The 21,405-nt window shown below is 56.2% G+C and overlaps 2 protein-coding genes across 5 annotated transcripts; both read right to left on the bottom strand.

The window, feature by feature from the left end:
* Positions 1 to 3,353, bottom strand: LOC135454427 (somatomedin-B and thrombospondin type-1 domain-containing protein-like). 4 transcript variants are annotated; one of them, XM_064726533.1, is made up of 6 exons: positions 2,879 to 3,353; positions 1,979 to 2,161; positions 1,787 to 1,892; positions 1,261 to 1,419; positions 776 to 886; positions 1 to 685 (listed from the first exon to the last, which is right to left on the bottom strand). In XM_064726533.1, the coding sequence occupies exons 1-5, from the start codon at positions 3,351 to 3,353 to the stop codon at positions 781 to 783; spliced, it is 1,029 nt and encodes a 342-aa protein (XP_064582603.1). In that variant the 3' UTR covers positions 1 to 685; positions 776 to 780. The 4 variants fall into 4 exon arrangements, with proteins under 4 accessions (XP_064582603.1, XP_064582600.1, XP_064582601.1 ...); XM_064726530.1 differs by having other exon boundaries at positions 1,261 to 1,892; XM_064726531.1 differs by having other exon boundaries at positions 1,261 to 1,877.
* Positions 3,354 to 3,457: 104 nt separating this feature from the next.
* On the bottom strand, positions 3,458 to 17,192 carry SLC25A1 (solute carrier family 25 member 1). Its single transcript, XM_064726535.1, has 9 exons — positions 17,038 to 17,192; positions 7,143 to 7,250; positions 6,919 to 7,018; positions 6,555 to 6,693; positions 6,008 to 6,092; positions 5,744 to 5,848; positions 5,274 to 5,389; positions 4,890 to 4,963; positions 3,458 to 4,794 (listed from the first exon to the last, which is right to left on the bottom strand). The coding sequence occupies exons 1-9, from the start codon at positions 17,129 to 17,131 to the stop codon at positions 4,680 to 4,682; spliced, it is 936 nt and encodes a 311-aa protein (XP_064582605.1). The 5' UTR covers positions 17,132 to 17,192; the 3' UTR covers positions 3,458 to 4,679.
* Between the last annotated feature and the right edge of the window lie 4,213 nt (positions 17,193 to 21,405).

Here is a 21,405-nt window from a genome sequence, read left to right as displayed (position 1 = left end):
CAGTGTTGAAGCCTTTTAATTCCCCTGCCCAGGAGGGTGGTGTGAGAACAGGCTGCAGGAGCCAGACATGCCCTGAGGCAGCAAACAGACAACAGCCTCTGGCTGCAGTGGAGCAGGATCCAGCCCTAGCATGGCACATGCTCCCACCACAGGCTATGGTAGCACCACCCAGAGCTGGAGCAGGGACCCCACCAGCAAGGTCGTGTTGTGCTGGGTGAGGTGTGGAGAAGGGCAGCAGCAGCACCAGCCCAGCCTCACTCCTTCCAGTGGGGGCTGCTGAGCCCCATGGCTGCAACTGGGCACCGGCACCATCGCCTGTGTGCAGACTTTGGGTGTCTGTTTAATTCTGCAAAGCCCAGCAGGGCTGAACTGCCCTGCATGGCTCATCTGATACTGCAGTGAGTGAGCTCAGACAAGGGAGGGATGCTGCCTCCATCCTCACATTGCTTACCAGTTGCAGCTTGTAAAGTATGATGTCATGGCTGAGTGTGACATCATCACACCATGTCACTGCCACATCGTCTTCTCACCCAGACTTAACCTTATCATGCTGTTCTTCTACCATTTATTGCCACACTTCAGCAATTCCCTTATTTTTAGTCTTTATAAGAAGGTTTTTTTCAATTCTTCAGCAAAATATTTAATGGAAAACAGAGGGAGCTGGCACCAAGGGTGAACAGCAAACCTGCAGGAAGGTGAAATGAAAGAGAGCACATTTTTATTTAATTGCTCACCTCCCCAGCAAGGAGTGGTGCCATGGGGAGGGTCAGCTCACCTTCCCTACACAAAGATGAGAGCTGGGGGGGAGCAGACACAGCCCTCCTGCAGGCCCTCCTGCACCCATGAGCCCTGGCACCCCACCACAGAAGCGGCCACCCAAAATGTCCTGGAAGGGAAAATCAGTGAGAACTGGGGTGTGCCATTAATAAATACAATTTAAAAAATCAAATATAGTTTTATATATGGGATTATATTACATATATAATAACGGCAGTCGGACTAGATGATAATTGTCTGTCCCTTCCAACAGATATTCTATTCTATTTATACATGTTTAATTTTATATTATAATCTGTTTATAGGACATATTATTGATTCTTTTATAACATGATGGTGTACTATAACATTGTAGCATATTTTAACATAATTATAGCTTTGTATACAAATATTGTAATTAGAATATAAAGGGATAATGCCTTAGAGAGGGAGAGGTGTTCCAGGAGAGATCCCACGGTGGGGATGGCACAGATTAGCACCTACCTGGCTCCCTGCAGGCCGTGTCCGGTGCACTGGGGACGGCGGTGGGGCAGATTCCCCCGGCATTCCACACAGACCTGCCTGTCCCGCTGCAGCCGGCGGCTCCAGGCGCGCCCGCGGCACGGGAGCCCCACCTGGGTCAGGCGGAAATAGCCGCAGGAGCTGGGGAGGAGGAAAGAGGGAAAATGGTGGTCGGGAGGTAGGGCAGAGATTGGGGTGGGTTGTTGATGGATTGGGGTATAAAGAGGATGTGGGTTTGGGAGTGGCAGAGGGGGCACGGCTGGGGAGGTGGGAAGGGTCATGGCTCTGGGGGGTGCAGAGGGATCCGGGTTTGGAGGGCGGGAAGGATGGTGGTTCTGTGGGGCGTGCAGAGGGCCATGGTTTTGTATGGGGGTGCAAACGGCCCGTGCTTTGGGGCAGGGAGAAAAGCAATGGCTGGGGGTGCAAAGAGGCCATGAGCACAGGGGGTGCAGGAGGGGTCTCGGCTTTGGGGACGGGGGTTACAGAGGGGCCCCTTCCCCACACGTACCCAGAGGGCTCCTCCGGCGGTGGCATCCCAGCTCTTCGCCAGGGATCTCTGAAGTCCTGGCTGAAGGAGTTGGGGAGAATCTTGGCTACCTCTGGCACAAGAGCAGCTGTGAGGGGCAGGGGGATGATTAAAGACGCCCCGGGGCGACAGCACTCGGGGACAGCAGCAGGAGGGCAGCAGGCACCCCGTTACCTTGGGCCGTGCCGCAGGTCGGGTGCTGCCCCAGGCAGCCGCGGCGCTGCTTGAGGTCCGGACAGGGATCGCCGCCGTGCCGGGGCGGCACCGTGACCTGGCGGCTGCGGGCCCTGCTGCCAGCTCCGCACGGGGAGCTGCACCCGCTCCACGGCCCCCAGGGCCCCACGGCACAGCCCACCGCTGCCAGGGACCGAGGAGAGGCAAAACAAAGAGTTTCAGCGTCATGAACAGGGGAGATGCAGCACAGGGGACGGGGAGAGGGGAGGAAGGGCAAGGGCCAGAGTGACCCAGCAGCCCCTCTCCCCTGACCCCTGCCGGTGCAGGGCTTTGTGAGCTGCTTCTGCAGGACTTTATCGCTGTATGCATCGCGCTGAGCTGGGACCCTGCTAATCTCCGCGGAGATTAGGTAGGGCTGACTGCTGCAATTGTCCAGGGGGCCGTGGCCGGAGCCTGCCTACCCAGATTTGGGTCCCCCCGGCAAGCTGGTTCTGCACTCCCCTAGCCCTATTTGGCACCCTCAGTGCAGCCCCCCGTTCCCTCGTCCCTGTGCAAGGCACTGCTTGTGACAGTAGCAGAGGTGACATCGGGATTTGTCCTGCTGGGTCCCACACTGACCACTCAGGCTTGCAGAGACAGCGCTACCATCAGCTGCAGAGCAGAGGCCACCCCTTCGAGCTCTTTCATTGCACTGGGGACAGCCAGACATTCAGCGCGGCAAAAAGGGGACAACTGGGACATTGCTACAAATCCAGTGCAGCCAGCATCCCCACACACATCCTGTTATCACTCAAAGTACGGGGCTACCAGGTACCAGCAAACACTTGCCGAGCACGGCAGCACAGGCCGGTGTCCCCAGCCGCGGTCGGGCCGGTGCCATCCATCCCCTCGGGCACTCACCGGCACGGCGGCACGAGGTGGGGTAGTCCTGGCAGCAGTCTCCGGTCCGCTGGCAGTACGAGTCGCAGTAGCAGCGAGCCCGGCGGGCGCCGGGGGCCCAGCAGGCGTTGTTCCTGCCGGGGCAGCAGCGGTGCCGGCAGCTGCCCGTGGCTCCCAGCAGGCAGCCGGCGGCCAGCAGCCAGCCCGCCCAGAGCAGCGGGCCCCGCATGGCACCGGCAGCCTGCGAGCCCCGCGGGACGAGGGCTCTGCCCCTCTCCAGCCGACACTGGATGAGGAGCGAGGGCTGTGCGGGTGGGAGCTCGGCCCTGCCGCACCGCCCCTGGGCTGGGCGGGGGGACAAAGCCCGCTCCCTTCTGCTCCACCGCCCCTCGGCTCCATGGCAGGGCAAGGACTTCATAAAATTAACCAGGGTTATTAATAAAGCAGCGTGCATGAGACAACACAACCCTGCCTGGGAGCATCTGTGATTGGGCATTGCTCCTCGAGGAGCAGCATCTTGGCATGAAAGGGAGCCCCGTCCCCCGCCCACAGGGCAGCAGCCACTCACTGCCCATTCAGCACAGCCCGGACGCCAACGCAGCCGCTAAAGCCAGACTGATTTTATTCAAATTGCGAATGAAAACAGAATAACAATAAAAAAAAACTAATGCAACCCTCACTGGCTTCAGAGCCAAAAGCCGCAGGTAAACCGTGCCCAGGCTTTCCTCCTTCACCCTCCAGTGTTAAGGCTGAGCTCATCGCTGGCTACAAGGGGGCGGAGGGATGGGTTGAGCCCTGGCTCTTGCACCCCCAGCTCCCTCAGGGAAAAATTTGGCACAAATCCAGTGGGGCCAGCCTGGCACAGGCAGGGCAGGGCTCCAGCCCCACGGCCATGGGTGTTAGTGAGTCAGCGTGAAGCTCTAAAGCTCCAAAAGCTACGGGATCACCTACGGCACCACAGAAACGCGGCGGGAGGGCGGATGCGGGGAATGTGGCAGAAGAAAGGGGTTTGCACCCCTGGCCGAGGGGCCAAGGCTGCGGCTGGGGCTGCACCTCCTGCCCCGGCTCGCACGCACGGCTCGGCTGTAAACGGCAGCTGAGGGGGCACCCGGCTCACCCCAAGCCCAGCCCACAGTGAGCAGAACTAAAGGCCTGGTGCATGTGCAATTTTGGGCAACTGCTGCTCAGCAGCCCGGGGCTGAGCAGGATCCCCGGGATGGGATGGAATGGGATGGGATGTTGCACACCGGTGGTCTTGGTGCTGGCAGGGAGGGAGGAGGGAGCTTGGGGTCACTGCTCTCCCATCCCAGGGGGTGCAAGGCTGCTGGGCCCCCTCCAAGAGCAGCTGTGACCCTGCCATGGTATCAGCCCCATTGTCAGCTTGTGATGTACAGTTTGGCATTGCACCCACATGGCTTGAGGGGGCTCTCAGCACCCCCAAAAGAGCTGCTCCTGAGGCAGTCAGGAGTTCCTGGCTGCTGGGAGCCCCAAGGCCACTGTTAAGGGGACATCTCAGTCTGGTTAACCAGTACACATAGCTCATGTGGGGCTGGGGGAAAGTGTCACCAGGAGATTGGGGTGGGCATGACAGGGATGCTAGGGGTTGCGATGGTGGGATGCAGCTCCCTCCCTGCTCCTTTCAGCACACAACTAGTAATTTAACCTGCTCCAGAGCCTGTTCCTAAAGATAAAGGTGGCCAGGTTTGGGATGTGCAGGGCAGACCTGGCCCCAGCAGTGCCTCAGGTGGGTGTGGGTTTGGTCTCTGCTCTCCAGCTGAAGCCCTGCGGGGCACAGGAGGTGGGGGCTGCCTGGCCCGGCCCCTCAGTCCGTTTTCCACACCTTGTCAAGGAGTTTGACCACCTCATCGTAGATGATGAAGACGATGGCCACGTCAAGACACACACGGCCCAAGCGAGGCACTGTACCCTTGTAAAACCTGCCAGGAATAGAGAGGGGGCCGTGGGGCTGGGTCCCCTCACAGCCCCTTCCCTGCCCATCCTCCCCACCAGCCACCCCCCGTGCAGAGCTTACGCCAAGGGCCCTTCGTGTTTCATGATCTGGTAGGCGCAGTCCCAGGTGTTCTTGTACTTGTGCGCTTCCAGCCCCTGTGGGAAGGGAAAAGCAGGATCAGAGGCCAGAGCCAGGGATGCATCTGGGGGATTTCTGGGGAGAGGCAGAGGTGTGCCATGAGGAATTGATCTCTCTCCACTGCTGCAGGACATCAGTCCCCACAGGGATGTCCTAACCTCGGTGCAAACTCTCCCCATGGCTCAGGAGCAATCCCGGACATCTCCCAAACCAAACCTTATGGCACTGTGTGCCTGCCCCAGGGACTGCAGCAAACAGCTCCCAGGCAGGGGGTGCCCCCAGTCTGCTGCAGGCAGAGCAGTCCCACACCAGGCCCTGGCACTGTACCTGCATCCTGGTCTTCACTACATCCAAGGGAGTGTTGCCAAAGACGCTGGCAGCTCCAGCAATGGCTCCAAACACCCCTGTTATGAAGGGGTTAATGGCCTTGTTGGGATTGTCCCCTAGGAAGGAAGAGAGGGTCAGGGCAGAGTGGTGGTGGGATTCCCACGTACATTCCTGAGGGAGCATGGAAGGAAGGTCCCAGGTCTGGCTGCCTGTGGTCAGGGGGCAATGCTGAGCTGGGGACTGTCCAGCAGCACCTGCCCCACAGAGCCCACACCACACTGTGGGGCTCAGGGTGGGTGTGAAAGTGATGCTCCAGCACTAGGACCCATCAGCCCCACAAGCTGGTGCCACCCCACCCCAGTATTCATTTTCCTCCATTCCAGGTGACTGAGCCATGAGAAATAGGGGGTGTGTGGAAGGTAAAACCATCCCAGCTCCCAGGGGTGGCTGGGGAGCCAAGGGCACCATACCTTTGTACCAGTTCCTGAGGGAGGTCATGACAAAGAAGCGGATGGCCTGGTTTGATCCTTGCTTGAGGACAGTTGCAGTTAAGCCCTGGTAGGTCCCCTTCAGTCCTGCAAGGAGAGGGTGTTGGAGGGGAGACCAGCCTCAAGTGGCAGAGAAAATTCTCCCCAAGCCACCTGTCCCAGCCTGTGCCCATCCACCACCTCCCACCCTGTCCCCACAGCATGGCAGTACTCAGGGAGTCAGGGTGCCACTTTCCTGGGACTCACCCTGTTCCCGAACGATCTCCCGGACGCCATGGAAGAAACCACGGTATTTGGGGTTGGGAGAGCTCTGGTCATGGATAAACTTCACCTACAAGGAGATGATGTGCTTGTCCTGGCTGAGGTAATGCAGATGTGATGGCCCCACAGGCTGGCAGCCACCTCCTGCCTTGCTCCAGGGATAGTCCCAAGACCAGAGCCAACCCATGCAGCTCTGGGAGAGATCACGGGGGAAGGCTGTGCCCGTGGCCATCAGTGCATTTTGAGAGGAAAACATGGGAAACTGCTCCTGCAAGCAGCCATTTGGGCCTTACACTCATAAGATGGCTCCTGGGTGGGGGGCTCCTCCCTGGAGTGGAGAAGGGGCCAGGGCCACCTAACTTGATCTCCACAGGGCTTTCCAGCATCAGATCCGCCCCTACAAAACTGTCTTGGGCAAACGCACACAGTCCTCAGGTCCCCAAGAGTAGGCCATCCCTGGGTTTTGTCCCCTCCCAGCCCAGCCCAGCGAGGGGTGCCAAGGCAGGGGACAGTGGCAGGCACAGCCACCCACCTTCACAGTCTCCATGGGGCAGACCACGGCCACAGCCTCAGCCATGCCAGCCCCCAGCCCGCAGATGAAGCCCCGCGTGCTGTCCAGCCGCCCCTGCTCGTCTCTCATCCGGTTGCTGAGGAACTCAAACGTCCCAAACCTGCAAAGGAGCCACTGTGCCAACCCCTGGGCACCCAGACAGGGGTCTGCACCCCCCTGCTCTGGGTCCAGGAGCAGCTGCACACCCTCTGAGAGGACCCTCCCCGCCTGGGAGACCACATGGCTTTGGTAAAACACCAACGGAGACACCAAGGGCAAAGCCACCCCCTTGTTGGCTGCTGTTGGGGGTCCCCCCCCACTCACACCTTGCCATGGGGGCACGTACCTGACAGCAGCCTTGGGGATGGAGCCGTACAACAGCGAGCTGAGCCCCCGGTAGAGCCCCCGGACGCCATGGTCACGGACAGTCTGCTTCACACAGTCCCCTGTGGCAGAGCACAGCGGTGCCACTGTCACCACCACGCCGAGGACAAGCCAGCACCGCCCTGCCACATCCCCAGCACCAGCCAGGCTCCCCAGGAGCCCCGAACCCAGAGAGGGGCTGCTCACCAATGCCCTTGTAGCGGGGAGGGTTTGCCTTCTCGTCCAGCTGCAGCTGCGTCTTCACATACTCAGTGGGGAACGTGATGCAGATCTCGATCCCTCCAGCCAGGCCACCTGCATGGGAGAGGAAGGGACACTGAGGCAGGAGCAGCATTGTGCCCGTTCACAGCCACATGGCTGCTCCCAGCTCCATGACAGCTGAGCCTGGCACGTCTGGCAGCCAGGTGTGGGCTGGGACACAATATCCCTGTCCTCACCAAAACCCTGAGGACTGCACACAGCAGCAGGGCCCTGTGCCAACCTGGTGCCTTGAATGGGCATCATTGCCCTGCCATGGCAAGAGCTGTCAAGGACACCAGGCAAAGGGGTGGGAAAGCAGGGCAAAACACCACACCTATGGCTGTCTATTTGGTGTGCTGCCCCTCAAAGGCACCTCTCCCTCTCTGGAGCCTCGCACCTCCAGGTGAGCTGCCAGCACTGGGATGTACAAACCCAGCGGTGCTGAGGCAGGCACAGCATCACTGCCCACACCAGCAGGAGCTCATTTGCAGACCTGGCTGTGCTGGCAGGAAGCACAATTATCATCAAGCCTGTCTGGCTGCCCTGGGCTCCCACAGTGGTGGCTGCTGGGCATTGATTGCAATGGCTGCAGCCTTTCCTGATGGCCTGGGCAGCAAGGGATGCTGGCTCTCAGCTCTGGGGCTCCCCTCAGCATGGCTGGAGCCATTGCAGCTGGACCCAGCTGTGCAGGGGGAGCTGGGCTCGGCCCATCCGGCCACGATGGATCACAGAGCATCAAAGTGTGGCCAGGTCCTGCTGAGCAGCAGGAGCCCTTTGTGCCGGCAGCACTGGGGGGAACCACCGGGCTGAGCTCCCTCAGGTCTCACAGGGCCAACCCTGAGCTCTCTCAGGTCCCACAGGGCACCAGGAGGAAGCACAAGGCTGAGCACTCCCTCAGGTCTCACAGGGCCAACCCTGCTCCGCCCAGGACAGGGCACAGGACACCCTGAGGATCTCCCTGCTCTTTGCCCAGGGAAGGTGAACCATGCTCCAGCCCACAGGCTGGGGTGCAGTGTGTGGTCAGCTCCCAGCTGGGGCTCCCAGTCTCCCTATACAGCCTCCAGGTGTTCCTCCAGCCTGGCCATGTCCTTGGTGTGACTCAGCAGGCCTGTGCCCCCACTGCCAGGCTTGGGGGCCCATCAGGGCCCAGGGGACACCCCAGCAGGGAACACACTGCCTCTGCAGGAGAGGCTGGGACTGGGTGCAGTGGTTGTTATCCTGCTCTGCAGTGAAGCACAGGCTGGTGCCACGTGGCACAGTTCTGCTTATCAGCAGCCCCCCAAAGTACCCCCATGAAGGGATGCTGATAGGGGACACCACAGCCCATGGCTGCTCCCTGTGACAACAGCAAGCAGCACCAACTCCTTGGACCAGCAGACTTTCTCACAAAGTCATATTTCTTCTGCATGGTCCTCACACATGCAAGAGATCTCTCTGGTGTTGCCAGCTCCCCTCTGTCAGCGCCACTGGCAACTGGCATCCTCAGGAGCACTGCTGCCTCCTCTCAGCCCTGTCCCCAGCAGCAGAGCAGCACTCATCTTTAAACAGCCTTATGCTGGTTTTCCCCTCAAGCACAAAAAGCACCAGGTTGCACTTCTTACCCAGGGAGCCAAGAAGCCAGGCCAGCCTCAACAAAGCTGGGGCAATGCAAAGCTCAGCTCTGCTCACAGAGCATCCCACTCCTCCCACAGGCACGGCAGGGATGGGGGCACCGTGGCACTGAGTGCCCGAGGAAGGACACGCCAGCCCAGCTGGGCCGCAACGGGGCGTGAGGCCAGCCCAGCTCTGCCACAGCAAACAAAGGCTCCTTGTTTCTTTCCCACTGTGTTCTCAGGGGGCTGGAGCTGCCCAGCCCAGCCCAGCCCAGGCAGGCTCCCCTCAGGAGGCGGTGCTGGGTGACCACTGCCAGCCCTGACGCCTCCATGCACCCGCTGCTCCGGGGGCATGGCAGGAAACACAGAGCCAGCCCACAGCACTGCAGCCAGCCAGCAGCTCCCCTGGGGCAGCACAGGACGACAGCCACCAGCCCCAGGGTCCCCAGCACACCCCTGCTGCCCCCTCAACCCTCTCCTGCCCTTGGCGTGTCTGTCAGAGAGGCAGACACTGCTGGTCCCATGGCAGGGGGCTGGCTGAACACTCATTTCTCCTGCAAAGACAAACAGCTCCTGCAGGAGCAGCTGGCAGGCCCCAGAGAGCAGCTCAATGAGGAGCAATGTGCTCCAGCGGGGTCCAGTCCCCAAAAAGCTGAGCACCAGCTGGCCCCTCTCCACTCCGTCACACACCACGGTGCCACCAGCCTTGCGCCACCACAGCCACACGAACACCCCGAGTGCTGCCAAGGCCACTTCCCAACCTCCCACACTGCAGAACTGAAGTGCTGGATGTTTAAAGCACCATAAATATTTGTTCTCTCTCGATCCCCCAGCACCAGCTCCTCCCCCAGCACACCCAGAAGCCAGAGAGCAGGGAAGCACCCAGGACAAGCAGCAATCCAGGGACAACCAGAACCTCAGCTCATGGCAGCCACACCAAATGCTACAGGGTCAGAGATGCTGCACCTCCTGCAGCCTGCTACAGCCTCAGTGGTCACACTTGCAGGCAGGGGAGGCAGAGGCTCTGCTCAGCATCCCACGGGCAAAGCCATTCCCAGGAGCCCAGCAAAGCACACTGTTCCTGGGAACTGGCAGCCTCTGGGGCAATGAGGCTGCCCTAGCCAAGGATGAAGGAACAGAGCACTCGAGCTGCCAGGTCCCCTCCCTGTTCCCCAGTGTTGTTCTGGCCTAAAATCCCATGGGAAGGTGCACAGAGAGCAGGGACTCTGGACACACTCCATGACTTGTGGCAATTTTAATCCATTTTCTTTTGCCCACAGAGAGACAGGGTGGCACAGGCCACCTGCCCTGCAGCCCCCTGGAAGCAAGACCCATCAGAGGTCCTGCTCTGCTGTAATCTCCTCTCCATACAGTTTTACCCCAGCAGACACCTCATTCTATGCAAATAAATCACCCCACTGCCCACGAGCAGCAGCTTTGTCCAATCCCCTTCCTCTCCAGAGCTGCAGGGACTTTGCAACCTGTTTACCCGGACTTTACACAGCAGCTCCAGCTCTTGCAACACCACGGAGTCAGCAGGAACAGCGGCACTCAGGAGGTGAAAGAGCACTGGGGGCAGCTGAGATGCCGGGCCAAGGCTCTGACTGCTGGCTGGATGCAGGAGCCAGAGCACAGGGAACGTCCTTCAGGGAAGGTCGCTCTGCCCGGCCCCAGGGAAGGTGCCCCCGGAGGGGGGATCCCTCTCCCTGCACCAGGAATGGCTCCCTGCCTGCAGCAAGCCTGCAAGGGCTCCAGCTGCCAGCTATCCTGACACTGCAGGCTCAGCAGGAAGGGAGAGAAGGGAAAAATACCCTGGCAGGGTTTTCCTAGAAAAAGTTTAGCTTTCCCCGGCAGAGAGGCCCGGGGAGGCCGTGCTGTGAGGACACGCCTGCAGCCTTGGGCACGGCTGGGGAGAGCTGGCAGGAGGGAAAAGAGGATTTTTTCGGGACAGTGGGAGGTTGCTGCCCCTGCAATGCTCACACAACACGTGATGGCATCAGCACACACAGGTTCAGCTCCACACACTGTCCATGAGCAGCTTCTGGGACACCACTGACCACCCCGACCCAGGGACCCAGCTCCAGACCAGGGCAGTGCTGAAGGCAGGAGGATGCAGCTGTGATGGGGAAGACAAGCAGAGCCCTAGGACTGACACAAACCAAGGCTGCACCAGCCAGGACTGGCACTGTCACCCTCTGCAAACTCCTACCCAGAGGCAAGTGCCCCAGTGAACACCCACTGCCCTGTCTGGAAGCCATTAGGAGGCAGGGGGTGGCACTGCCCTCTCTGCCACTCCTGCAAGTGGCTGTGCCTGCAAAAGCATCCTGCTCCTGCAGAGTGATGGAGCAGCAGGTCTCTGTGCAGCTCTGATGAGAAGTGAGCACCTGGGGAGCAATTTCAGTCTCTCCATTTTAAGAGTAATTTCACATGCTGACATACCAGCACCTGACTTCCATATTAAAAGCACCTTTTAACTTCAGATTCGTTAGGATCCTTTCAGGCCAGAGGAAATTATTCCTAAGGGTCTGGAAGCAAAGCAGCAGAGCTCTCCCAGGGCCCATGCCTGGAGCATCTCCATTCTGTCAGCTGGGTGTCTGAGGATGGTGGGAAGGCACAAACAGGCTCCCAGTGCAGGCTGAGCCCTGAGTTCCCCATTTTGGGGGCTCCCAGCCCACGTGCAGCAGGTGCAGCTGGATGGGGTGAGCTGAGCAGCTGACACAGGTGACACAGACCACTACAGGCACAGGGTGCAATTCTGCCCAGCTCCTGGATGCAGTGCTGACAGTTTCAGCACTCTCACAAGGGGACTTGGTGCCCTTTTAATTAGCTAATACAGCTTTTGGATCTGGGGAAATAAGGAAGAAAACCCCAAGAACCAAAGACCATCAGGCTGCTATGAACCAGGAAGGCAGAAATACCACCAGCAGCTTGTCTCTGCAGCCCAGACTCACCGAGGGACCAACCCCCCCTGGCAGCCATGCAGGCTGCTCTTCACCCATCCATTGCCGTGGAGCAATCCTGCCCTGCCTGCCTGCAGCGGTGAAACGGGTTCGACAGCTCCACCCTCCCAGCACTTCCCACCACGGGCCATCTTGTGAAACTGGGGGCTCAGGAGCAGGCAGGAGCCTCGCTGGGGCTGCAGCTCTCCAGGAGAGCTGGCTCTCGGCAGAGCTCCAGCACTGCTGTCCTCACCCAGGCACCTCCTCTGGCCACGGACAGCCCTTCACCACCCATCCACAGCCACATCCTTGAGGAAAACCACCACAAGTCTGACTCAGTGCTGAGATGGGGAAGGCTGCCTCCCCAAACCAGACTGCCAGAAGTTTAACTGTGTTTTGGTTAGAAGGGAAAAAACATGTCCTGCATGCAACAGGTCAGCAGGCTCAGAGGGTGACTGTCCCCATGCTGGGTTAGGAAGGTTTCCCTCCCATCTGACAGGGGCAAGGCCAGTGGGGAGCACAGGGGCTCAGCATGCCCAGCAGTAAGCAGACATTCACAGCTGGTTTGGTCATGGGAGCGTGCTACAGACAGGCTGGTGACAGTCTGAACCCCCAGTGAAACAGAATGGCAAACATGAGAGGTGCCCCTCTGTACCCTGTGCCACTGAGGGTAAACAGCCCCGTGCAAACAGTGCTGCAGATAATGCTACGGATGGGATGAAACCATTTGTCCTGAATCTTACTGGAACTGTCCTGTTTGAACAGGCTGTCCTTTCACAACTCACTCATTCATCACTCTTTGCATTTACTTCTCAATATGACAATTAATCATTATTGCAATTTAAACTTCTCAGCTGTGACTATAATGGCAGAAGCCATTTCCCCATGCTCACAGTTAAAGCATCCTCTGCCTTTGGTGCTGATTCCACCTTTGGGGACTGTCAGGTTCTTCATCCTGCTTAATTCACCTTCTCCCCATTGCCCTGCACACCTCAAGGCCCCAGGTTTGTCACCATGAGCTGCCTCCTGGCCATCCCAGCACTTCAGATACCAACTCTTCAAGTGTCAAAAACTCTCTTAAGACATGCAACAGGGAGCCGATGTCAGAGCCCAGGGCTATTGGATGACTCCCCCAGTACAGCCCCATAGCTGGATGAAGGAGCCACTGCCAGGACTGAGACTTCCCTGGGGACAGGCTTTGATCTCCCAGCCCCCAGCACGGGGGAGTGACCGCTGTACCAAGCACTGGAGCACAGAGGGAGAAGAGATGGCCAAAAAAAACAATCCCTGCTGTCAAGAGATGACCTGAGACCTCAGGGCACAAGCAGGAGCAGGGAGGCTGCATTGGCATGCACCACACAGCACCATGAGAGCTGAGAGATGCTGCAACATCCCCAAGCTGTCAGCTCATGGTGCTCATCGTCTCAGGAAGATGGACGACTCCTTCCGATCATTTACATCAACCCAGAGAAAATGGTTGCCTGCAGAATGTCAAGCAGAACATCAGGCATGTGAAAATCTCAGAAACTCACATTTCAGAGCCCAGGGTTAACTCCAGCTCAAACAGAATCTATTCAGACTGAAGGCACACCCCAAGATGGTTTCCTGGCCCTGGGGCTGACATCCTCCTCCCACCAGGAGCCTTGGGGCTCTTGCAGGTTTCCACTGCAGCCCATGAGGGCTCCCAGGCAAGCAGGGACTCACTCAAGGCTAGCATGGTCCTTGTGCCCCACTCCCCAAACAGATGACAGCCACAGGAGGCAACTGCAGGGAGAAGCCACAGCCAGGAGTGATGCACTGAGGGCCAGCAGACCTGGCAGGACTGGCTCCCTCCACACTCTCCAATCTTTCCCCCTGGCTGAGCTTGGCCTCCACCCAGCTCAGCATGAAGGGAGAAAGATCCCCTGCTCTGCTGTGAACACCAGGCATCTATCTCAAAACCAGGGAGTGTGCTGGACCACAGCCATTCACAGCAGCACAACCTCCCTCACACCCTCTCCTGAGAGCAATGACCCTGGAAATCCAGATGGACTTAGGACTTTTGGGGAAGGAGACCTGTTCTGCAAAAGGCAAGTCTCAGCTTTCACACCCAGTCCCTGACTCCTCTCCTCTGCAGGTACAGCATTTCCTAAGAAAGATAATATCAAGGATTAACAAAGAAGAGGAAACTGAAGCTCCAATTACTGCTTTGTTCTGGAGCCTGGGCTCCCTTGCTGAGCCCTGCTTCATGTCCTACCCTCTCCCTGCCTTCCCCCTCCCCTGCCCATGCTCCCCCCTAGGACCCTGGTGCACATCACTGTTATTGGCCAGTGATACTCAACACCAGGGCAGCAGGTACAACCCCTGTGAGCTCTTTCCAAATCCAGCACCACATAGGACAACATCCAGGCATTCTGCCTCCCTGGCCAGGCAGGATTAGGTGTAGGTAGAAACAGCAACTGTGCAACAGCCCCCGGGTGAGCAGAGATAGCATGCAGAGAGCAGCTGGGAGCTTCTCCGTGGGAGGGAGCAGACCCCAGGCTTCAAAGGTGGCTAGAAACAGAGTAAGGCTGTACTTAACTCTGGCGAGGGCAGGCAGAGCCTTTCATCAAATGAGCACTAATAACCATGAGCAAAGTTCTCAAGAGGAGGGCAGGAGTGCAAGGCAAAGATCATTTGTGCTGGGCTGGAAATAGCCCACACTGCAGGCTGACTTGAGCTGACCCAACAGCACCAAAATGAGTTGCCAACGTGGCATCCAAAAACCCAGTGAAGGAGCACTCAGGCTTCCCAGAGGTGACTGATGACTCCGGCACCAGCTCTGCCACCAGCATTCCTGTCTCACCACTTAACTGCCTTTATTTCAAGCTCCCCACTGCAGTGTGGCCCTGTGCTGGGAGCACAGTAGACCAGCAGCACCCAACCCTTCAGGATGCTGGTGGGAGGGACAGGAGTCTGGTGGGCTGTTTGGAAACCACAGCACAAAACAGGAAGGCTGGCTGTGGGAGGCTGGAGACAGAGCTGGGCTCCTGGCCCACCTGCTAACAGGTTGTTATCCAGCAGAAGAGCCCGAGCTGCCTTCATGTGCTCAGGCCACACATGGCCACAGCAGCACTGTCACTGCAAGGTGAAGGGCTGCCTTGGCACACAACAGCTGCTTGGACAAAGGAGGGCCCATTAGCAAATTAATTTTTAACCTTGTGTTTTGTCTGTTGCGACAATTGAAGGAGAAGAGCTCTTGGCAGACAGAGATTTACTTGCATCTCTTCAGAAAAGAGCCAACCCCAGCCAGTTGAGGTCTGGGCAGCCAAGGGAGCTGTGCCTCCCTGGCAGAGGATGCCAATTACCCACAGGGTCTGGGAGCAGATATGCACCCAGGGAGGGATGATGGCTTATTTAACTCCACCAGCACAGGCTGATGAAGCACAGCAGGAATGTTCCATCTTAACACCTCCAGCTCACCAGAACATGGAGCATACATCCCTGTTGTGAAGACAGATGTCAGATGAGAAACTCTGAGAGCATCAGCAGACCCCTTAAAGTCAGCAGAGACAGCCACAAACAGCACTGCATCCCCCAGCCAGGGGCTGGAGGGCTGAGCAGACCAGGGCACAGGGAGTTAACAGCAGCTTTCTCCCATTTCTGTGGTTCTCTAATACAATTAGATGCCACAGAGGCTTGGCTGGACTTCTGCCCATTAACCAATTACTCTGATTACAGCCTGTGAGGAGAAGACCAGCATCTCAATAGAGTCCTTCTTCTACCTCTGCAAGTCTGCTGCAACCTCTCTCGCAGGAGGCTGATTCTGGTAAGCTGATGATCCCGATTACAGATCTACACAAGATCTATGAAAGTATCCCGGTACATTGGTCCAAGCAGTGACAACCTGATGCTTTCACTGCACATGGACAGCAAGTTGGGAAAGACTGGGAGGGTGGGGAAAAAGGAAACATCCTGTCCTTCCCATCCTAAAATTGCATTAAATCCTATTTAAAAGACCTTTAGTCAAGAGGCCTGAAAAAAACCAACCCATTTTGAGATGGGGCAGCAGAGAGGGGCACAGAGCTCCGGATGAGCCTGGTCTCACAGAAGGGCTCACTTGAGTGAGAAGTCACCCTCTCGTTGGAGGCTGCCTCCTCCTTGTGCCCCAGCCCTTTGGCCAGGCAGCCGAGTGACGGCAAAGTCCCTTCCCGGAGACGTGACACCGGGAGGCTTCGGCACCCTTTGCACGCTCCAGCGGCCGCATCCACCTCCGCCAGCTCTCCCGGGACTGCGAGGGAGGCCGCCCGGCGGGGCGGGGGCAGGCCCGGGAGCAGAGCTGGAGCGGCCGCGGCTCTGCTCCCCGTGCGGGCACGGCCCCGCTGCTCCCCGGTGCCGCTACCGGGGGCTGGAGCTCTGCCCTTGGAGGGGAGCAGGGAGCTGGACAGACAAACAAAGGCACAATCGTAGGAGGGGGAATTGGCTGGAAAACACAAAAGCTCTAAACATGCCAATCATGTCGAGGCTACGATGGCTCATTTCAAAACAAAGACGCTAATCTCCACTCTGGGAATTGTCCTGCGACTGGCAGGAGAAACCAGGGAGCTAATGAACAGCTACAAAGGAGTTTAACAAGCCTGCGACTGTCTTGGACTCCATTCAGCTCAGAGCTCGAAAGAGCCACAAGCAGGAGGCAGAGCGTTAACTCTGCAGTTACTGCTGCCCTCGGCGCACTTACTGTTCTGATCCCATGGAAGTGGTCAGAACTGGACGGGAAAACACGCCCTGATCCAAGAGACTGATGCTCCGGCACAAAGGAGGGATCCAGCAGCCTTTAGAGGAGCTGTTTCAGCGCAGCCTGTGGGACACAGCTGGGGCAGGGACAAACGACTGCTGCTGCTCCAGCCCTGTCCCTCAACACCCTCGGGGGAGCATGTGGGGCCCTTGCTGCCACCAGCCTCTCCCATCAGTTCCGCTCCCTCCTGCTGAACCCCCGAGTGCCTCTCGACCCGCGTCATGTCCGAGCCCACCAGCAGCTTCCCGGCCGGACCACCGGGTGCACAAACAGCCTGGCAAGACGCTGGAGGCTCCGCGGACAGCGGGAGCCCGCAGCCAGCGTCCAGGCTAGGGATGCAGCTGCGGGAGCTCCCCGGCTGTGGCTGAAGGGAAACCCCGGTCCAGCGGGGTCGCCTTCCGCGGGCAGCGGGAGAGGGGCAGCAGTCCCGGGATGGAGCAGCACCTGCGGGAGCGCCACCGCCCCGGGGCGGGCCCGGCAGCCTCCGCCCAGCCGGATGCCCACGCTGGCGGCGGCGGGGCGACCCCGTCCGCAGGAGAGCCCCGGGAGCCCCTTACCTGCCAGGATGGCCTTGCCGGGGTGCGTGAGCTTGGCCTTGCCGGCGGGGGCGGCGGCAGCGGCCAGGCTGCGGGGCGCGGCGGGGGCGGGCATGGCCGCGCTGCTCCGCGGCTCCGGCTGCCCGGCGGCGGCGGCCGAGCCCTATTTCAGAGCCGCGCCCGCGAGGGGCGGCCCCGGCGGCGTCACATCCTCGCGGGGCGGGGCGGGGGCGGCCCCTGGGGACGTGGGGAGCGGCTCTGCGGGGCAGCGGGTGAACGACAGCAGAGCGGCGGGTGAACGGCAGCGTGACCCCGCCCGGCCCTCGGTGCGGCGCGAATGGGGGCTGCTCAGCTCCCGGGAATCCACGGGAAACGCCTCCGTGTGCGTACGGAGAGATGCCGGCCCGGCCGCAGGGACGTGGGCAATGCCCCCGCTCCTGAGCAGCGTCAGCACCTCCGGACACGCCTAGGCCAGGACTAGCTCCGAACCAGCCCAAAGCCCTCGGTCAGGGAGGATACTCAGCGTGGCGACCGTCCGAGGGGAGGGAAGGGGGAGGGTTTGCTCATCTTAGGCCCTTGGCTTGAATCCTTTCTGTTTCAGTGAGGAAAGGAGACCAGGAACTCCCGGGGTAGGAAGCGCATGTGAACGCCCAGCACAGGCGGAAGAGAAACAAAAACATTCTCAAATTAAAAGGCTGCTGTGAGTGCAGTGACACTCCGGGCTTAGACGGGGTTGGTTGGTGCTTTTGGGTTTTTTTTGTGGTTTTTTTTTGTTTGTTTGTGTTGGTTTTTTGGGGGGAGGGGTGGGTGTATTATCTATTGCTCCTCAATGACTGGGCTGTGCAAATTGCACTAGGATTTTTTTTTTTGCTTTATCTGGAGACAGAGGAAGACTTCCCTGCTCTAGTTTATGTCCAAAAGCTGTATTTACAGGATGTAGGGAAAGAAACCAATACTGTTTTCACTTCCATCCAGAATTTCGCAGAAAGCAGGGAACACTGGAGCTGTACTCCAGAGCTGTGCTCTCCCTTACACCTGGTGCAGCCACATTACTCAAAAGAGTGAACATTTTGTGCAAGAAGTCACCTCCAGCTATGCATAAAACGTGCTCCTGTCCAGACTTGCTCTCTGTGTGCTTTGTGACATGATTTTTGCTTAACGAGACTCAGCAATCTGGCAGCTGCCAGCCCCATCCAAAGGCTCACTCTGCAGCTACACAGCCCTGGCTTTGTGGCTGAACTGCTGGCAGAAGAAGCCTTTGGGAAACTGAAGCATCTTTATTCTGCCAGTGTTAAAAGCAAACATACTTGCATTGCAAAACTCACCCCCAGGTGAGATCAGAACTGTACGTGGTTTCACAACAGAGTTAAAATAGGCATGGAGTGGTCTCATGCCAAGTCTAAGGCCCCCCTTCCTTTAAAACAAGGCAGTAAAGGAGGGGGAGGAATTACCATATGAAGAGAAGGAACAGTCATAGTCTGGTCACAACTGCAGAGCAGCTACTCATGTTCAGGTTAGCATTATTAGAATGGTAAAGATAAGATAAATTCTTTCAAACACGGCAAACAAACAAATGCATTTGGATTTCTGATTAACCTCTGCAACTCCTCATACCTTTCCATCAAATCATCATGGCTTTCACATCTGCCTGCAGACACGTACGCCCTGTGGTGTGAGACCATGATCACCTTCACAACAAACACTGGCTCTTACAGATTCCCCAGTCACCAAGGCCAGTGCACAACCTCATCCAGTCCAAGAAAATACCACACCACATGCTTCATTCACATCACACTCAATGGGATTCTCAGCAGTGCTTACCTTGCTGAACAGGGAAAGGATTATTCATATTTAATCACATGCAGATTGCTAGCCATCTCCTGCAAGGACCTGACCTCCAAGAAGCTGCTAACACCACTTGTCAGCAGAAAGCCTGAAGGAGAAACAGTGAAACAAGATAAACAATCCCTGAAATACCAGGGGCTGCAAGAGGATGTTTTAAATCCCATTAGTTGTGTGAAAGTAAATACTTAACCAGGCTTACGTAGTCAAGAGCATCTCCAAAGAAATGCATGGTCAAAGCATAGAAGAGCAACATCAAACCCACCATGTTACTGCTCTCACTTCAGGAATTTTAATGGAAACAACCCTCTGACAATCTGAACTCATTTCCCTTGCTGGTGGCTGGTGCTTGTTTCTGCTGGCATACAAAGACTTGTGAAATACTTAGTCAGGTGCTGCTGCAGCTTGTGTGCCTCATGGCACCTCTCCAAGCCCTAATAATCAGAATTTAAAAGAGCTACTGAAAACGAAACAACTTTCACAGTTTATTTTTTCAAACACAAACAGCAATTGCAGACAGAGTTTTCTGGATCCTCAGAAGCACATGCTTACATGTTGACAATTAATTCCAACTTATTCCTCCCTTGCCCCTCCCTAAAATTATTATTATTACTTTTATTTAATTGGCACTAGACAGCACACCATGGTTTCAGAGACCATGAGTGGTCAGTATGGGGCACATAACTTCCTATTATATATCCTGGGGTCAGAGAACCTCTGAATTTCACTGAATTAAAAGATGTATTATCACAATTGATACAACTCATCAACTACTACAAACCTTTCCATGCGTTATTAATCCCCATCACTTGCAGTCTTATGATAAAATAAGAAGACTCATTTTCTCTCAGATTCCCTATCGAGACAAAACAATTCCTTTATGCAAAACAGATCCTGCATATAACTGGCTTCAAGAAATGAAAATACTGCAGATTTGAGTCAACATTTCCCCAGCTTTGAAGTGTGTGCTGCAGGAGCTGCTGTGATTATAAGCAAGATGATGCTATTCCAAACAACGAACACGATCCCCACTTGAGCAGAGCACACATGCAGAAAGAGCTCCTGTTGCTACACAAGATTATTCACTGAGATTACCAGGACTGAGCCTCTCATAAGCACCACAGAAGTCCTTGTTACGTTCACATCTGCGTGGGCCTGACTCAGCTCAGAAGGGACTAAGCCCATGTACAGCATGTACTGATTATCATTCTGCTACCCTGCCATGGTGTGAATCCCTCACAGCAGGATGTATAACTCAACAAAGCAACTCCAGTTGACAAACTCTATTAGCAGTTCATGAGGCTGTTTCCCCACCCCCTAAGTGGAAAAAAAAAGTACATTACAAAAAGAGAGCAATTCAAAGATTTATTAGTTTCCCACCCAAACTCACTCCTAGCTCCCCATCTCGATAACCACTGCTTGGGGAATTTGTGCTCTGCATAATACTGGAGAACTTAGTGCTGTGGAAAACAACATACCAGAAGACTTTGTAATTCCTTCCTTTCATAACCACTGGGGGGAAAGGAGAAATGGAGATTTTTAGGCAAACAAATTTTACAATCTTGATTAAAAACAACAGACAAAAAAAAAATCATGAGTCATTGAACCACACAGGAAATGCATAACTGAATAAGCTCAGAACCTGACTCAGGACTTTTAAATTCTGACACATAGAAGACAGGACTTCACTGACTGTATTTCAAATTCATCTTAAGCTTAAAAGCTGTCAACTTTATATTAGCTTGGAGGAAAACAGATGGATGTTGTTGCCTTTTTGAAAGATTGCAAAGGCTCCAGACTGAAACACACATCTATTCTAAGAATTTTGCAGTGTTGTATTAGTAAAACATGAGTCAGGATCTGTCAGTACCTTTGGAAAGGTGCCCATAGAAAATGCACAATATTGAAAAAGGAGAAAGCTAGACTAGTGACAAACTCTCTGGAGGCTGGACACCTGCTGAAGGTGCACAATAATGGCTCCAGATCCATTAAAGTGGACTGGTGCACCTGCAGGTTGCTATAGCAAGGCTCATTCAGTTGGCAAACCCAGCCTAATTACACACCAGTGTCACAAAGCACTTTGGTGTCGTCAAGCATTTTCCAGCCTTATGTCCTTATCTGGAAACAACGAGATTGAAGCAGTCTTGGGGTACTCTGCAAAGCAAAAAAGGAAATACAGTCAGCTTGGAACCAAGTGCAAAACCAAACTATTTACAGCACAACAGAAGGGACCCAGAAAGACTGCAAGAAGCTTTACAGATGAGAAATAACACTGTCATAAGGTAATGCATACACTTGATAAACTGCTTTATGAGAAGCTGGTACATACAGTGCTACCTGTACCAAGATTTGCAAGAGTTCTCACCTCATTTTTTTCCAGCTGACTGAAAAACTGTCATGCTGATTTAGTCACACTAAGAATTTCTCAGAGGCCAAGTCCTAGCCTGCCAATTAGGGTATCACACATCCAAGCATAAGCATTAATTACAAGCAGTTGACAGTCAGCTTTGCCAAAGTACTAAAGTTACTCACACTCATTTAAGTAGG

Source organism: Zonotrichia leucophrys, chromosome 15 (assembly GCF_028769735.1).
Source record: "Zonotrichia leucophrys gambelii isolate GWCS_2022_RI chromosome 15, RI_Zleu_2.0, whole genome shotgun sequence".
Classification (NCBI taxonomy): domain Eukaryota; kingdom Metazoa; phylum Chordata; class Aves; order Passeriformes; family Passerellidae; genus Zonotrichia; species Zonotrichia leucophrys.
Note: the sequence above shows the minus strand (reverse complement) of the source record. Positions and strands in the feature narration are given on the sequence as shown.

What these genes read in the sequence shown, in the direction of transcription:
- LOC135454427 (XM_064726530.1), bottom strand. Translation starts at nt 3,353, where the DNA reads ATGCCCAATCACAGATGCTCCCAGGCAGGGTTGTGTTGTCTCATGCAC. An exon ending in CACCTCGTGCCGCCGTGCCG is followed by an intron (nt 2,162 to 2,878) that starts GTGAGTGCCCGA and finishes GGTCCCTGGCAG; the next exon opens with CGGTGGGCTGTGCCGTGGGG. An exon ending in GACCTGCGGCACGGCCCAAG is followed by an intron (nt 1,893 to 1,978) that starts GTAACGGGGTGC and finishes TGCCCCTCACAG; the next exon opens with CTGCTCTTGTGCCAGAGGTA.
- SLC25A1 (XM_064726535.1), bottom strand. Translation starts at nt 17,131, where the DNA reads ATGCCCGCCCCCGCCGCGCCCCGCAGCCTGGCCGCTGCCGCCGCCCCC. An exon ending in GCCCCATGGAGACTGTGAAG is followed by an intron (nt 6,093 to 6,554) that starts GTGGGTGGCTGT and finishes ATCTCCTTGTAG; the next exon opens with GTGAAGTTTATCCATGACCA. An exon ending in GGAGATCGTTCGGGAACAGG is followed by an intron (nt 5,849 to 6,007) that starts GTGAGTCCCAGG and finishes CTCTCCTTGCAG; the next exon opens with GACTGAAGGGGACCTACCAG.